At 39.9% G+C, this 18,115-nt stretch overlaps 1 protein-coding gene across 2 annotated transcripts in view; it reads left to right on the top strand.

The window, feature by feature from the left end:
• MOV10L1 (Mov10 like RNA helicase 1) overlaps positions 1-17,804 on the top strand; it is a 55,545-nt gene extending 37,741 nt beyond the window's left edge. The window contains exons 17-27 of one of the 2 annotated variants that reach the window (XM_059725905.1): positions 2,825-3,003; positions 4,280-4,426; positions 6,126-6,247; positions 7,075-7,174; positions 7,673-7,837; positions 10,337-10,510; positions 11,043-11,192; positions 11,886-11,993; positions 14,382-14,513; positions 15,795-15,886; positions 16,494-17,804. In XM_059725905.1, the coding sequence (XP_059581888.1) occupies positions 2,825-3,003; positions 4,280-4,426; positions 6,126-6,247; positions 7,075-7,174; positions 7,673-7,837; positions 10,337-10,510; positions 11,043-11,192; positions 11,886-11,993; positions 14,382-14,513; positions 15,795-15,886; positions 16,494-16,503 (1,379 nt within the window). In that variant the 3' untranslated portion in view covers positions 16,504-17,804. The remainder of the gene's footprint in view (positions 1-2,824; positions 3,004-4,279; positions 4,427-6,125; positions 6,248-7,074; positions 7,175-7,672; positions 7,838-10,336; positions 10,511-11,042; positions 11,193-11,885; positions 11,994-14,381; positions 14,514-15,794; positions 15,887-16,493) is intronic. The other variant, XM_019491612.2, reaches the window with a different exon arrangement.
• The last annotated feature ends 311 nt before the right edge of the window (positions 17,805-18,115 follow it).

Raw genomic sequence — 18,115 nt, forward strand, 5'->3', positions numbered from 1 at the left:
CCTGCACCTTACATTTGTCTGTGTTAAATTTCATGTTGTTGTCTATTGCCACATCCACCAATTTCTCTAGATCCCTTTAAATTTTAAATCTGTCCTACAAAGTGCTTGTAGTGTCTCCAGGTTTTATATTGCCTACATATTTGATAGATATCCTTGCATCTGTCTACCTGAATCCTAGTCATTAATACAAATTTTAAGTAGCATTAGACCCAAATGCTACTTGTTGATTTAAGGAACTTCCTGCCAATCTGGTACCAGTTCATTTAGAAATGTTCTTTGCTTGCAGACTGTCAATCCGTAAAATGGATTGTTGTTTAGTCCACTATTCTCCAATTTATTTCCATATGCTATTCTTATAAATGTCAAAAGCGTTCATAAAATTTAGTTATGTCTGCTGTATTCCTCTTCCATACCAAATAGGTTACCATGTTAACAAAGGAGCTTAAATTATTTTAACATGTTTCGTTTTTAATTTGACACCTTGTAAAATTCTGGAAAGTGAGAAAGGAGACCTAGTCTTTAAAGAATTAAAGGATGATGCCATTTATTAATGTAAATCCGTACACTTTTATAGAAAATGGTTATTATCAAACGTTTTTGTCATTTTGGATGCAATTGCAAAGGTGGCTGATTTTAAAGGTAACTGTGCTGATATAAAAGGCAGGATAGAGATGCACCTTGAAGACTAACTGAATTAGATGCATAAGATAACATGGCTAATTATCTCTCTCTCTCTGTGTTGATGTAATCTTGGATTTCTTTAAGGGATTCAGTCTCTCATTTGGGTTTTAAAATATACAGTCAATGAAATTTTTGTTAAATTAATTTAAAAATAATCAATTGATAGACCATACCAATTATTAGTCGTGAAGGATTACATTTATTATGGCAGTATTTGTAGTTGAGTTCTGTAGCACCTGCTCATTACATATCAGCTCTCATAATAGCAACAGTGAAACTGAAAAGAATATCTGTTTCACTGACCAAGCTGTAGGGTTTCCCAGGATTTGTGATTCAAGGCAGGCTACCACAGACTATCTCAGTACTACAGAACTTGGAAGCCCTGGCCTGCATTGTTGCATGTCTTTAAGCACCCTATCTTTAGCTGAGGCTTTAAGGATCCGTGCCGCAGAGCTGGGAGGTGGCTCGGATATTCATGGTTTTAGGACAAACAGCCTGGCAGCCCTGGAGCAGTCTGTCTGGTGGTGGACTTTTTACTGAGCCCCAGACCCTGGAAGCACCAGGTGCCTTGCACTGGAACAGTCCAGCAGGAATCCATGTGGATGTTAAATTATAATGTTCTAGGTAGAGGTGCACCGATAGATATTTTGGGGACCGATACCGACAGGCAATATTTAAGGAGGCATATCGACAAATACCAATCCAATATCTGATACAGCTGCCTCCATGTGGTAAGTCTGGTATGGTGGAAGGATAGGGGGAAGGGGTGTTGAGGGAACAGCTCAATGCCCCCTGCGGTGAGGGAGGGAGGGGGTAAGGGCAGGGGCTGCCCAGCCAGGTGTTGGGGGGGGGGGGGGGGGCTGCAGAACAGAGGCGCAGCTCCCACCACTGCTTGCACCCCAGGAGGGAGGGGAAGCGTGCCTCTGGATCAGCGTGGTGCAGGCTGCAGCTGTGGGGTGTAGCCGGCACTATGTGGGGCTTTCTTTGCAGGGGGCTGGGCTCAGAGCAGACTCTGGTGGCACTGGGAGGAGGCTGCAGCCACCCCAAATTTCGCTGTAGCTCAACTCCCAGCACCATGCACCACGACCCCAGCTTTTCCCGGCGCTTGGGTGGAGGCAGGCCATTGAGCACATGCACCCCCCCGCCCTCCCGGGGTGCAAGCAGCTGTGGGAGCTACCCCCACTCCACGAGTCACGCCTCTGTCCCGCACCCTCCTCCCCTTCCCTGGCTGGGCAACACCTGCCCCCTCCCTCACTGCAGGGGGTGTTGATCTGGCCCATCGCAGCCCTTCCCTCCCCCTTCCCCTTCCGACTTACCAGTTGGAGGCAGCTCTCCACACTGCCAGCTCTGCTCCATGCTGAGCTGTGGCTGCACACAACATGGGCATTTATTGGCCCCATCAGGCCGATACCTAATACAAAAATTTTCTTCATATCGGTACTGATCCAATATCGGACCAATGTATCGGTGTACCTCTAGTTCTAGGCCTTCTACATCAGTTTGGACACTCTTACTATGAACTAAGGACAAGGTAGAATACCTTACTTTAAAAGGCACTCTTAATGAATCCTGAAGCATCTACACAAAGTTTGGGAAGGGTAGCTAAATTTTCACTCTAGCTTACAACGTAGCAACTAAAGAATCAAAGAACACCTAATTTTCCAACTGAAATACTTTGGACCCAGTGAAATGGCATTGGAACCAGCTTTCTAAGCAATTCTAGATGCTGTTACTTTTGTGTGGTGCTAGGAAGAATATTACTGGATTATTGTGTTCAGTTATAGTGTAGATATACCAGAAAGGATGTTGAGCACTTCCCAGTTTTTCAGAGAAAATGTGCAAGGATTATTTCCATAATAGATCCCTTTTTGCTTTTTAGTTTAAAATGTCTTTGACCTTAAAATAAAAATCACACAATATGCCTGTGAAACAAAGACAAATTGTGCTTTGTTGTTGTTGGGAATGGAAATGGTAGTGTTATAAGTTGCCAATTTGCTAATTTGAGCTGCCCCTGTAATTTTAAAATGATTTTGTTATAAAGTCTGCATCACTTTAAATTTTGTCAGTTTAATGTTGTATGATCATCATAGTAAATCTCTTCCCCATTGTGCTTATAAAATACACTTACCTGCTTTGAGTATAGTCATGGAAGTCATGACACCCAAGATGAGAGACTACGAATTTTTCAATCCTGTGCTGAACGAGCATCAGAAATTAGCAGTGAAAAGAATCCTCAGCGGTGAATGCCGTCCAACTCCTTATGTTCTCTTTGGACCACCAGGAACTGGAAAGACTGTAACAATAATAGAAGCTATTTTACAGGTAACAGATGACAAAATAATCACTTGGCATCACCACATGATTGCACATAATTACCAAAATAAAAACTAAAATATTTCAATTATGCTTATATTTAATGGGTTTTACTTAATTTTACCTTTGAATCTTTCAAGTTTTTTTCAATACATTTCAACCTCAGTGTAGAGAGAAGATCTCTACACAAATGTGTATTAAAAAAATCTTTAAATGATTTTTGTTCAGCCTTTTCTTATATTATTTTGGTATTTTAATTTAAAGCTCTGGTGAAAATATATATAAAAAATAAAACTAGGGACCTACTCAATTCACAATTGCGTGGATTTCGCAGAAACCACAAAATCAGGCATTGTCTGCTAAATCTGAAATAAAAAAGAAAACTTGCTAAAAATAAAATGCTGGCTCCCCAGTGGTAGCCAGAGGTCCTCATGGCTGCTGCGGCCTGGCCTTGCAGCCCTCTGGTTGTGGGGTGGGCCCTGCTGGTGCGAAGGAGAGCAGCCAAGATGGCAGCTGCCCTTTGCTACTGATTGGCTGAGAGGGCTACCTGTCATGTGGCTCCTCCGCTCGTATATATAATTAGGGACTACTCAGTTCACGTTTCCATGGATTTCACAGAAACCATGAAATGGAGCATTGTCTGTGACATCCATGAAATAAAATAAATAAATAAAAATAAAATGCTGGTTACCCAGTGGGAGCCAGCAGTCCTTATGGCTGCTGCAGCCCAGCCTCACAGCCTGTTGTGGGAGGGGGCCCTGCCAGCGCGAAGGGGAACAGCCAAGGTGGTGGCTGCCCCTTTCCACTGATTGGCTGAGATTGCTACCTGCTTTGCAGTCCTGCCCCTCTTTGCCAGTCAGTGGCAAGGGAAGGGCTGATGTGATGGACAGCCCTCTGCCAAAGAGCAGCAGGGGGGGGTGGGGGGCGCCACCGGTGCTCCTTGGCTAGAAGTATGAGGGGTCCCATCTCAGTAAGCCCTCAAAAATCGCAGCCGGCCCCATGAACATCTCACAAAATCAGCCAACTGCCTCCTTGATTTCAGTAGGTTCCTGTATATAACCATTGAAGACTACATCATCTCAGTTTGAGAGGAAATAATCTGTTGATTAAGACAAATAAGATGTTATTTATTAAGAAGTGTTTCTTCAAAATTAAACTGAATTATGAAGTCATGGAATTCAGAATTATCTGTTTTAACGGCTTATTTTGAATACATGCTTTATTTTGAAACAGGTTTTTTTGTAAGTTTCAATTAATAAAAACTCTTTTCTCTTCCTAAATGCAGATATATTATACTTTACCAGGCAGTCGAATTTTGGTATGCGCACCATCTAACAGTGCAACGGATTTAATTTGCTTACGGCTGCATGAAAGTAACCTGCTAAAACCAGGAGCTATGGTTAGAGTTAATGCTAGCTGCAGAAGTGAGGAGGTAAATATGCAGAAATTTGGCAATTTTAAATACTAAAAAAGACTGCAAACTTTTAACTTAAGTGTTCCTTCTGTAACATATTGCCATAGTTGAAGCTGGCTAGGGAAAACTGCAGATGTACTTTCAGAATAAAAAATAATTCACTATAAATGAATTGAAAAATATTTAATAGCATTTGATAGAATGGTGTAAACTGATGTTATACTTAACATGCTGTGCAGTGTTTTTTCCACAAGTAGCCCATTCATGTCCAACGGATTTCATGTGCTTTCTCTGGCACCTTGTAAGAAAGTGCAGTAAAATCAGGCTGAGATAATGGGACTTTCTCTCAAATTGAGTCCATTTACAAAGAGTAAATGACCCCAATCTGCACAGCAACTTATGACACTTATTTCTACTCTGTCCTGCTTGTGTATGTGTTCAAATTTGGTTCAAAAACTACTAAAGATTTTTTTTTTAGCAATAAACGTATTGTGCTTTATTTTGCATTCCTTCTCCTCCTCCTTTGGGAAAGCTCATGAAAATTTGACCCTCAAGTTCATGATTCAGTCCAAAAAATATTAACCAGTGTATAGCTTCTAAAATAAAATCTTACTGCAGTACTTCTGCAGTTTAAAAATTTTGAGAGGAGTAGTTTTGATCTTCAAAGTAGTCTCTAGGCCTAGGGACAGAAGTTGCACATAAACAGGTATATGTGATCGGAAACAAATTCAAATTTATAACACAACACAAGTTCAGTACGTGTAAACCTTCGAAATTGCTTGAACCAGTTTAAGATGTATCTGGATGGATGTAGTTAGTATCAGACCTAACTCATTTAGGTTAAATCGTGTTATTGAACTTCTGTCCCAGATCCCCTCTAGATTCAAGGTGACTTAGTCCCCCAGCGTGCCAGGATGCTTTGTACCTCCCCTGCAAACCCCCCACTTGGAGGGTGGGCAGGTTAGCTTTGGCCCAAACTATTTGCTGTAGAGCACCTCCCCCCCCCCCCAGCTTCTGGCCAGGGGGTATTTTGAAATGTCCCAGGGGATATGTGCAGGCAGGAGGGGACAGCACTGCCATCCCACACTGCTGCCTCACAGGAGCAGGGCTGGGTGGGGCAAGGGCAGTGGCACCCCTCTGCAGGTCAAACAGGTGCTGTGCAGCTGGCTGGACATGGAGGAAGAAGCTTACATGCAGTGGCGGTCACCATCCACCACCTCATGCCACCGCTCTGTGTGCACTTTCCACCACCACCCCGCCCTCACTCCATGACCAGCTGCTGCTACCCACCGCTCTTCAACTGGCCACTGGGGGTACACTGTTCAAACAAGGTTGAAAACCCCTGGTTTAGACTAACCTGCGAAGATTAAAACAATTCAGCCTCGAGGTTTTTGACTGTCTATACTTAGCCTAGAAGCTATGTCATGTGCAATAGCTTCACAAGCAAGTTACTGCAAGGGGGTGAACTTATACTAACAGACTGACTGCTCTGCACAGCTGGTTGAAGGGTAAGAGCATGCACACAATGAAACTAAGATAAGTTGTCTTACACTTATTTTGGGGCTAGAACATGCAGACGGGCAACTACTGCAGAGTGGTCAACACAATGAGCTTACCTTATAGTAATTGACTTATGTAGCTGTATTTGTAGGTTTTTAGTATATGGGGTTTTTTTAATAATAGAAACATATAGTAAATAAGTCTCCTATGTTTGCAGGCAATCAGTGATACAGTGAAACTTTATTGCAAAGATGGGGAAGACATTTGGAAAGCTTCACGGTTTAGAATAATAATCACCACATGCAGCAGTGCTGGAATGTTTTATCAAATAGGAATAAGGTACTATAGATGCATATGTATGTTTTCAATGTGAAGGGACAGTCTGCAAAACTGAAAATTGGGCCACTCTGCAAAATACTTTCAGCTTTAATAGGAGAACTATTAACTGTTAAAGCACTACATTCATAGCTAAGTTTTTAGACCTATTAAAGTTTGTCAGCCTCTTCTCCATGGTAAATTTGGAGATTCTTCCAGATTTTCAAAGTAGAGGTAAATCCATCAAAAAAAGGAGGCTCGTTGATGCAGGGTTTTTTCTCTGTACAACGGTGTTTCCTTCTGGCTCCCTTACCAGTTGTGTTGATGTCAGGGGCCATACTGTGCTGAATGCGTTTTAGTAGTTAATACTAACAAGGACTGCTAGACTTTTGTTTACTTCAGTTGTAACCATCTGTAGGTTGATACATTCAAACCCATTCAACTCAAGAGTTACTAGTGTACTTACTGTGTGGAAGAAGGCAGCCTAGAGATTGTTAGTGCTAAACTAGTTGTTTTGCTGCTGCTTGAAATGGAAGAAAGTGAAAGGGTAAGGAAAAGTGTAATTTGCTTATCAACTTAAAAATTTTGTTATGACCAAGTTAAAGGTAGGGAATGTTTGTTTATAATTTCAGAATATGGCAAAAATCAAAGATCAGGGCAAAGTTTATTCTACTTTAAAGTCTTCAATTATGGAAATACTTTTGTGTTCGCTAGGATCTGACTATGTACAGCACACAGACATAATCCTTGTAAACTTTTCAGAATTACTTTGCCTAGGTCAACCACAGGGTGGCAGAATATACTAAACCTAAAGCAACACTGTTATTTGAGTACATTCTATTTAATTCTAGGTGTGGGCACTTCACACATGCATTTGTGGATGAAGCAGGGCAGGCAACTGAACCAGAATGCCTAATTCCTCTTGGATTGATTTCTGAAGTTAATGGACAGGTATTTACTAAAATTGCTTGCTAAAAGCACACCAAAAGAAGTAGGCTTGCTTTTTTTCCACTTACAGTAGTGACTTCAAATGAGTTATCACAAACCCTGAAATGATGTCATATAAGCTGCTTATTTCCAGGAAATTAGTATATAGTTCTGAGAACTTGTAATAAAATGTATTGCATTATAAATGGAAGTTATTACTTACCTTAAAGCTTTTAGTTTCAAGTGCTGTATATTTTAACTTTCAGTATTTTTTCAAGTTGTAGGAATTATCTTTCTAAATTGAACAGTTTCAGGTGCAAACAAGTGTGCATTGTATCAGAATATAAATGTGTTCTTGACAGTAACAAGCATCTTGGCTTAGTAGGGGAGTCGGATACCAAGTTAATGTATTATGAAAATAGTTGTTAGACCCAGTGACCCACAGTGTTTTATAGTAATTTAATTAACCTTTCTGGTGTAAATATTTGCCTCTAATACAAATGGTTTTTACTGTACCTACAGATAGTTCTTGCCGGGGATCCAATGCAGCTAGGACCAGTAATAAAATCTAGACTTGCAGTTGCTTATGGATTAGTTTCATCCATGTTGGAAAGACTGATGGCATTGTCTCTGTACCTGAGAGATGAGGATACTTTTGGTGTTTGTGGGTCATATAATCCTCTGCTGGTAAGTTAGACCAAAATTTTCTACTGATTTAAAAAAAAGTGATCCACAGGAAAAAAGGAAAATACTGTGTGTTGCTCAGTTTCCCCTTGGTTAATTTCTGATTATATAAAGGAAGTCATTTCAGGTTTTATTGTCTAGCATTTTGCTGGAGGACTTGAAGACTTAAAACACATTATCTGAGCTTCCTTGCCTGATCAGAATCTCATGCACGCCCTACACAAAAATGAAATTGTGGAGTTGTGCAAGTGTTACCATAGTAGGAATCTGAGTGATGATCACCATAGTAGGAATCTGTTCAGGACATAAGGGCTAATACCTTTATTCTTGTCAAAAAGCCAAAGTATATTTGAACTGTAATGGTCTAAGTCTAAAACCAGGAAGTATTGGTTACATTGATCTATTTGAAGGAGACCCACTTGCTAAATTATCCAAGACAGTTAGAGTACTTCAAAATTTTCCCATCCAAGAGTTGGATCCTTATTTTTCCTAAACTCTTGTCTGATCTCGAGATGAGAAAATAACTGCAGTGATGTGTGCAGAAGGGGGAAGGAGTTAGATTGTGTTTATTGTTCTTTCCTGTCATTGTGGTAGCCTGTTGGTATGCATATGTAAAGAGTTTGTGTCCCCTTGTCATGCTTTCTTTAGTGAAGGATTGTTAACATAGGGTATGACTAACTGACTTGAGTCTATTTTTCAACTGACTGTTGAGGTAAAGTAAATGAGAGAATACACAGACTTCTGTAATATAGCTGCCTGGTCCTGCAGTACACCAGGCATTTAAAGTACTAGTAACATGTGCCAAGCTACCACAGTTCAGAAGCACACATGCAAGATGCTTCAGCTGCTAGGCCCTGTAGGCTCTAGCAATCATACAAACATATGGCTAAAGGGAAAGAGTAATTTCCCCTTCTTCCCATCCATAGGTAAGGTTATGAATATCTGCATACAGTAACTTAAATGATTAAAGCTGAGCCTAATAATAATTATCCTTTTTTGAGATGGGAGGGAAGTTGTTCCAATTGACAGTTACAGTTCTTCAGGCCTAGAGCTACTTTGAGTTCATAACCTAAGAATGGGATTCACCAAAGCCAGCCTCTTGGATAAGAAGATCTGCCTTCCAAGAGTTATGTGCCTAGTTTGCGGATTGCGTCCCTTAACAGCTGTAAACTTTCTCTAAAGTTAGGTCTAGCTTACGGTGCATGTGTTGCAAAGCAGTTATGATGGTGTCACCAGTGTAGCTTCTGTGTTACTAAAAAGCCAAGGAGTAAAGAGCCTGGTAGTTCGAGCGCTCCCCAAAGATTAGACCTAGCATCAAAATCATCTGCCTAAGAAGCTGACCTTGCCTTCTAGCTGTGGTTTGGGTGCCTGTACAGGCATTGGAACTGAGGTATCTGATGCTTGCAGGTGAGTTCCCCAACCAGGCTACAAAGTTGTGTTTTCTCTGGTGTAATGAATATAGAAGCTGTTCTACTTATGGAAAATTAAACAGAAGGAAGTGAGGGAACCCTACCCAAGAATATCTTCAGTGTTTGGGCACTCTCCTAAGATGAGAGAGATACAAGGGCAGGTTGCCTGAAACAGGTTGAATACTTGCCCCTCTCATCCTTACTACTCTATCCACTGGATTAGTGGATAAAAGAGGTGCCAGCACCAGCTCCTTCCCTTGCTTCTAAGGGTCTGATCATGGTAAGTATGCTCTAAGGAACCTACAGAAGTAGGTCAAAGAAACCCTAGTCTGTGTATATCAACAGTTTCTTGTTCATGTTTAAATCCTTAACTGCTCAGGAAAGCCAAGACCAATGCAGTTCATACCCAGAAACAAGTATTTAAGTTATTGGGAGCAACAGGGATTTTCAGCACTTAAGGTGCTAGGTGTTAGCTATGTAAAAGTTTTGAGAATTATCTTTTTGACATTATGTACTATTAATTAGTTGGCCCCTTCTGCACAGGTGTCATGTCTATTTCTGTTACTTCCCTATAATTCTGCACAGATCTGAACCTGGCTTCAATGTCAGACAATCACACTGTTACCACACATGGTTTCCTGGCTTCTGCTGCACTTTGCTCTGTATGGTTCTCTGCCAGTTCCTCTGCATCTAGTTTTTTTACTGCTCATGGCTTCTCATACTCTGTTGCTTTCTCAAGGCTGTTTCTTGTAAGGAAATATACCTGAATGTCCATTTTAGGGAGCTCAGTGGGGAAACAATTAGTGGGAATGGCATCATCCTATTTAACAGATTCATCACAGTTTCTTTAGGGTTTGAGAGAAGATGGAAGCATTTCATAAAAACAGTTTTCTTTTCTTTTTTAATAAACCAAAGTGAATATCAGCACAGAGCTTTATTAAATGCAAAATTTGGAGATCTTTTCCTTGAGCTGTTAATATTTCAAGTCAGCAGTATTTTTTTTATTGCTGTGCCATTATTAATGGAGGGGGTGTAGTTTCATTTAATTCTTTTAATTTAATTTTGGGTGTCTTTTTTTTCTTCCTCCTTGCAGATTACAAAGCTTGTGAAGAATTATAGATCACATTCTGCTTTGCTTGCTTTGCCATCTAAACTCTTTTATCATAAAGAACTGGAAGTTTGTGCAGATATTTCAGTAGTAACTTCTTTGTTGGGTTGGGAAAGATTACCCAGGAAGGGGTTTCCACTAATTTTTCATGGCATGAAGGTATGTAAAATATCCATGTTGTTAAAATGGGATAAGGATGGTTGGTAGGTAAGATATGGTGACAAATTTCATATTCTTGGAAGTACAGTAATTAGCTTCTTATTTTTTTTCTCAAATCAAATTGCAGATTTTATAGATACACCTTCTGAATGTCTTTTGCTAATGTATCTTAGGGTAGCCTTCCCAGTTTCAGAAACGTAGTGAAATAAATAATATGCAAAGATCTTAGAATATGCCTATGCAGTGGTATAAAGTAGACATACAGCTAGCTCTCAGTGGAGACTAGCCTGTGTGGAATTCAGTGCTTTCATCGCCCGACTGTTTCCAATACCAAAGCTGGCTCATTAGAGGTAACTTTAGTATCTCTGCAGTATGCTGCAGCTAACTAAACTTATTAGCCATTATAGAGCAGTATAATTTCAGTTCTTAACAAAACATGATTCTAAGCACTAAGGCAATCGGTAAATATTTTAGGCTAAATCTGTAATCACTCTCAATGCCTGACCATCTTCTTTGCCATCTCCTGATGCAGGGCAATGAAACACGTGAAGAACACAACCCATCTTGGTTTAATCCTACAGAAGCAGTTCAAGTAATGCGTTATTGTTGCCTTCTTGCTAAAAATGTAAGCAATGCAGTGTCAGTGAGTGATATTGGAGTGATTACACCATATCGTAAACAGGTATGGATCTGATTTTTATACATTTTATAAATTGCTGTATTTCAACTAGTACATGATTACATCTCTAACCAGGCTATTTAATTCAAGAAAATATCATAAACTTCAAACTTTTGCTACTTGTATCACTTAGTGTACCATCAATGGTAGTGCGAGGTGACGTTGCTATGGTGATTTAAGTGATATGCAAAGGACAATAATTCTTGTGAGTGATAACTTTTATTGGACCAAGTGTATGGTTGGTAATACACTTGGTCCAATAAAAACTTTCACTTTCGATATTCTTGTACTATCAATCACACTTAATGTCTCTATAAAACTCTAATCTTATATAAAACTGGCAGCAATGGAAAAGGACATGTTCTGCTGCTTTCTCATGTTAAGAAGTATTTATCATGGTAGGTTTTCTGAGTGCTACTAGCTTTGTCCATAGGAAAAAAAGTGTACCTTGACTTTTATCTAAATACTGGTGGTGGGTATTTCAGAGTTAGGTGTTGAATGACACTTTTTTCCAAATAACTTTCTGTACTCACAACATCTCTTATTAACAACTGCTGTTTTTCGCACACGGTAGTGGAGAGATACAGATTTTAAAATACGTATTTTGTACATGTGTATGTGTTTTATTGATGTAAAAAAAAAATTTGATTAATTGTTCTCTAATCTAGAAACTACTTTCTTCAAATATCTTTTTAGGTAGAAAAAATCCGATTTCTTCTGCGAAATGTTGATTTGATGGATATTAAAGTTGGCTCTGTGGAGGAGTTTCAAGGGCAGGAGTACTTGGTTATTATATTATCTACTGTATGTAGTCGATTTTTTCTTTTTATTTTTTTTCATATGCCTCTTAATGATGGTTTGAATGATGTAGCCATGATGGTCCAGCTTTATGCAAGTGGCCAGGATTTCTTAGAGTGCTTTTACTGGACCAACTAGATAGTTGGGATAATGTTAGACAAGCTTTTGAATGCGAGACTTTTTTTATTAGGTCTGAACAGTTAGAGCCAACACAGTATAGTTAAAGAAAAGATTGTAAGGAGGGGTGAGAAATTCCCAAGTGTAGCAGACAACCAATTAGCAGGAGAAAAAACTCTGATTAAAAGGAAATCTAGGCCTGTCAAAGAGAGGAAGGTCATTCTCACCTTTCATGTGTGGGAGAATTCATGGATCAGGCAGGTTATAATGAGCCAGAAAACCTATATCATTGTAAAGATCTTGGTTCTTCATGTTCAGCCAATTTATGAATTTTTATTCTCAAATTTGCCTGGGGAACAAACAGCTGCTTTTCTTCTGCTAATTGGTGTCTGCTACACCTGGGCATTTCTCTCCCTGCTCTTACGACTGTTTCTTAAAATGTGCTGTGTTGTCTCAGACCTGATAAAGAATGTCTTGCATTTGAAAGCTTGTCTACCTCTATCCCAGCTATACTGTTGGTTCAATAAAAGATAACATCCTAAGAAATCCTTGCCTCTGTGATGGTGGTCAGTCTGAAAACATTTTCCAACAGTCTGTATAAACACAGCACCTAATATCCTAGCTTTTTAGTATAGGCTAATGCTGTAGCATCTCAGATGATTGTGGTAAATATTTATGAAGACTAAAATGTTCAGTGTCTTGTATTTTACAAATATTTTCTAATACAAAAATGTGCCTTTTACTTTTAAACCTGCCTTTATCTACACTACATTTAAACATAAGCAGGGGGATTTGAAACTGGCCAGATTTAAGCTGGTTGCTAGAAACAAATTATTCTGGATCATAACAATCGGAAGTTAACTTTGGCTGTTTGGTATATATTAGTTGATGTTTTGTCTAATTAGCTCTTGTACCATACAAGCATAGTCTCTATAATCTCCATTAGTGTAATATGATACCACTTCATACCCTTTAATGTACATGCTTTCATGGCACCCCAGCAAGGTAATGAGGGAACCATTACTGTATTTTATTGAGACTTGTAATTGATTTGCCATAGGTCACTAAGGAATGTTGTAGTGAAGCAGAAAATTGAATACAGCTCTCGTGACTCCTTTGGTACCCCATTCATTAGGTCCCATAATGGTCATAAGTACAAATAGAGCAGTAAATAGCATAAAGTGCAGTCACAGCCCACCTTGTGATTCCCCCAGGTCAGGATTCAACAAGTTTGGACTGCAGTAAGGGACCTGTCTTTAATTTGCCCATGTTGTTATATAAATTAGTGCAGTAAGAAATCAAAAAATTGACTGCAGTGTTGCTGGCTTGTTTCCTTCTTAGTGGGTGTATCCACACATGCACTTAACTGTGCAGTAGACTCATTTGTGGTGTAGTGTCACAGTCTACATGTGCAATATCATTAGACTGCAGCAAACTAATTTTCACCACCATTAGACAATACTTTTGGGGACAGTAGTATTTTACTGCTACAAAAATCTACCTAAATGCACGTGTAAATGCTGACCCAGGAGTACGTTTGTGCCCAGTTAGCCCAGGCAGCAGGGGGCTGGACCCCTGCCTGCTGCCTAGCCACAGGCTCCACACACTGGGGCACTCTTGTGCCCAGCCAGCTCCATCACCTTCACCACTGCCACCACCTCCCGGAGGCCAGGACTGACTACTCACTCCCCCCTGTCACCCCCCCATATCCCCTGCCAGCCCAGAGTTGCTCTTCCCCAACTCCCCAACTCAAATTGCTGCAGTACCAGGCACAGCATCTGGACCACAGCAGTTTGAGCATCTACACATGCTGTTAAGGTGCTGTGATAATTTCATAGTTTCATAGTTTGTAGGGTCGGAAGGGACCTGAGTAGATCATCAAGTCCGACCCCTGCCGTGGCAGGAAAGAGTACTGGGGTCAAACGACCACGGCAAGGTGTTCGTCTAGCCTCCTCTTTAAGACCCCCAGGGTAGGAGCGAGCACCACTTCTCTCGGAAGTTGGTTCCAGATCCTAGCCTCCCTGACAGTGAAGTAGCGCCTCCTGATGTCTAGCCTGAATCTACCTTCTGCCAGCTTGTGATGGTTATTTCTAGTCACTCCTGGCAGAGCTCAGGAGAACAGGGACTCCCCCAAAGCCTGCTGGTCCCCTCTGACTAGTTTGTAAACAGGCTCTGAATTTGTACTGGAGTTTATCACATCACCATAATGACACATGTAGATGCACCCAGTGTTGACTGTTACAGAATTTTTTTTGTTTTTTATTCTATGCATTTTAGGTACGCTCAAATGAAGCCTTCTTTGAAAGAAACTACCTGGGATTCGTCTCTAATGCGAAACGATTTAATGTGGCCATTACCAGAGCAAAGGCTTTACTTATTGTGGTTGGAAATCCTCATGTGCTTGTAAAAGTAAGGTTTTTATGCATTGTCTTTGGGTATGTGCTGTATTCATATGATATCATGGAGATATGAATTCTTGATCTTGGATTTACTTGGCGTGAAAAAGTGTTGCTTAATTTTAAAAATGTTTCAAATGTAGAGGCCACAGGCTGGATTCAGTGAAGGACTTTAAGCAGCTGAAAGTGGAGGAGGGGGGGAGGTGCAGCAGGTGCTCCAACTTTGGACCTAGCCAATCAGAGCCGTGGCCTCTGCCACCCTGTAGCCTCTTCCCTTCGCTCCCCTCTTCTATATCCCCCACCAATACCTGTCCTTTCTCTGCTCTCTCTTATCTTTCATCTGCCTCTGGCCCTTGCCTGACCAGGAAGTAGTGATTGCAGTGGCAATAGCAGCAACTGCAGCTCCAACCCACTCCTGGGGTCAGAGCTGCTGCAGCTGTAGCTGCGTGTCCAAAGCAGTGACTAAGCAGCCAGGTGGAGAAGAGCTGGGCAGCAGGGGAGGGGTCAAGCAACAGAAAGCAGGCATGGGAGGTGCAGACATTACATGAAGAGTCAGGTGCTGGAGTGGGAACAGGTGCCGGAGACAAGGGGTAGGCATCAGTCTACTTGACTCCCCCTTGCCCTCTATCGTCCCCCCAACTGCTGTTTGACTCCCTACCATTGCTTCCTCCACTGCAGCAGTCAGGGTGTATGAATTTAAGATGACCTTCCGCTAATTGGATTCTAGACATCGATTCATAAATGTTAGGGGCTGGAAAGGACCTCACGAGATCATCCAGCCCCCCTGCACATGGGCAGAAGAGACTGCTGGGCTCAGATGAAAATTATAACAAATTTGTCATGTCTAGAATCTAATTATTGTAGGGGTCACCTTATATTTGAAGTAGTCTTGTGTTTTGTTAAATGGAATACATGTTTTTGTGGATTCCTCTCCTCCTCATTGCAATTGTACCTATTCTATCATTACCAGTACCAGTTCTTATATAATTACAACAGATCAAAGAAGTTGGGGTTAAGATGTGCTCTGTCCTTCCAGGAGCGTACACAGAAGGCAATATTTGGAGTTTACACTTATTTCATATGCATCTAAAATGTGTAAAGAATAAAAATGTTAGTTACATATAACAACTAGTCTCCCTATATTACTCATAAGCACACCATCTGCAGGCTCCGTTTTTTAAGACAAATATTTTGTTAAAAGTTTGTCTCCTGTATTTTTGCATTTCTTGTTAATCAACTTTTAATACAGTTTATACTACATATGTATTATATTAAACATTAACTTTTTTAATAGGATCCCTGTTTTAATGCACTTTTGGAGTACAGCTTGGAAAATGGAGCTTATGTAGGCTGCGATTTGCCTTCTGAGTTGGAGTCTCTGCAACAGTGAGTGTTATAGTGTGGGGCAAATGTGGCGCATTTCTAAAACGGATACTTTCTTGTTATAAAAACTTAGGCTGGCATTTTGAAATGTAGCTACCTAGACAGGATAAAGAATGTAACACTACATATTTACTTGAAGAGTTGTACATATTAATTACCCATATTAATTACCTATTAATTTTTAACTTAGAAAAATGGTGCATATGTAATTGGGGAACAACTTAAGTTACACATGAATTATCAAATATAGTCTGTGCAGACCTGCAAAGAGTTGAAGTAAATCTAAAACTGACAAGAGCACTAAGCTGTCATTTTCAAATGAGTGCATAAAAGTCATGCACCTCAATATAGTTCAGTTATTTAAATAAAGAGCCTAACTGTTAGTGTCTTGAGTACTCAAAACTGTGATTTGAAAACATGCTTTGAGGTGTATAAAGTGGCTAGTAACATAAATATAAGGAAACAGGTTAACAAGAGGTGTAAGCTGATGCCTTTTTTACTAACAGAATATGCATTTGCTACATGAGATCAGTCTGTCTTCTAAAACCAAGGAAAGGCTATTAAAACTACTGCCTTTTGGTAATTTACCTGTCACTCTTTTAATTCACAGGCATGAATAGTTTCCAATATTCAAGATATTACCAAGAAGTGCTTCTGCGAATTTTTCAGTCTGCAAGCCGGAATTTGGTCCATAGCAGACTCAGTATAATTGGTTTCACTAAAATGCATTGTATTCTATATTGCTTGGATTCTTAAACTTTAAAAGGGAAGTGGGATATTTATTTGAACTACAAACAAAATTAAGTTAAGATTTTGTGTTAATGTTAAAATTTGCAACACTCTATAGAAACACTATTCTGCATGTTGTGATGTACCTGCATCCTATAGGCTTCTCAAGCTGAAATTTAAAAAGGACAAGGAAGAAATGTTAATGTTTACCTATTCTGTAATCTTGTGACTTCATCTGAGATTCTACACATTTGTAATAATGACTTTTGTTTCTCTGATTATATTAGCAGTATTGGCTAGACCTAGATAACCTAGACAGTTATCTCAATCCAGAATTCTGATCAGTGTTTCTAGCACGCCCCCCCCTCTCCCAAAGTGTTTGTAGTTGCAAGCATTTCTGTATGATCTTCATTTCTTCATATTTATATTTGGTCTTTTCTTTTTTAATTTGAAGAAAGCTTTTCAGATACCATGTTTATCAAACGATAAGTATAAAGTCTGACAGAAATTTTAGCTTCTTTAGTTTGAGCTGTTACAAGAATCTATGCTGGTGCTTTGGTGCTTATTTCATATTTGAGATGAGCGCTGTAGTAAAAGCTTGCATACCAGAGAGGTATTAATAAAAAACATTACACTCAGCAGCTTCAAAGACTCTTTAATACAGGTTATTATTCTCAGCAAATATGCAAGTTAAAATGGCTTCTAATGTGTTTTAAAAGAAAGATTAATGACTTGGAGTAGAGATTATGATTTTTACTTAGGGAAAACATGTAAAGAGTTCAAGGATTACTTCCACAGTGAAGGGAAAATAGTCTTAAAGGTGGGAAAATTGCAAAAGAATAATAGGTGCTCTTTGCTGAAGTAAATGTCTGTTGTTTGCCTTAGATAAAAGCTTATATAAAGACTGTCCTTAATTTAAGGTTTTTTTGTGTGGCAGGGAAGGCAGTGAACATGAACATAGTTTATTGTCCTGTAACAAGGAAGGTAGATAGTGTTTAACTATTTGATTTCTGTTAGCTAAAATCGGCTGTATAGAACTGTAGCCATGCTTGTGAACTTAGTGCAGCTACTGTTTGAAGTTCATTGCTTATAAAATTATAGGTAGTGCCAGCTTAAGTGTTGCCAGTTTTGGGCTTTTGACTGCTTAGGGTAGCTTTAAGCAGAACTCCAAATTAAAAGTGTTGCCACAATATTTCTGCCAGTGTTTTCTTTTGATTATCCTTGAATGAAGTCTTTCTTGACCTAAACAAGAAAAACAGGTGGTTAGTGCTACTGTAGTAGATCCGACTGGGAGATTATGAAGTCTCTGTAGCATAAGACAGTGTCCTGTGTAATGTTTCTCAAAACAATACACTTGAGAGGGAAAAAAATCCTGAAAAATTCTTTACCTTCCTGGGGAGAGGGTGTGCAGCAGGAGCTGTGTGTGGTAGGGGGAGCTCTGTGACCCTGGCTGTTACTGAAGTCAGAGCGATAAGGGCAGCAACAGTCAGGTGGAAGCTGGGG

Source organism: Alligator mississippiensis, chromosome 4, assembly GCF_030867095.1.
Source record: "Alligator mississippiensis isolate rAllMis1 chromosome 4, rAllMis1, whole genome shotgun sequence".
In the NCBI taxonomy this organism is placed as follows: domain Eukaryota; kingdom Metazoa; phylum Chordata; order Crocodylia; family Alligatoridae; genus Alligator; species Alligator mississippiensis.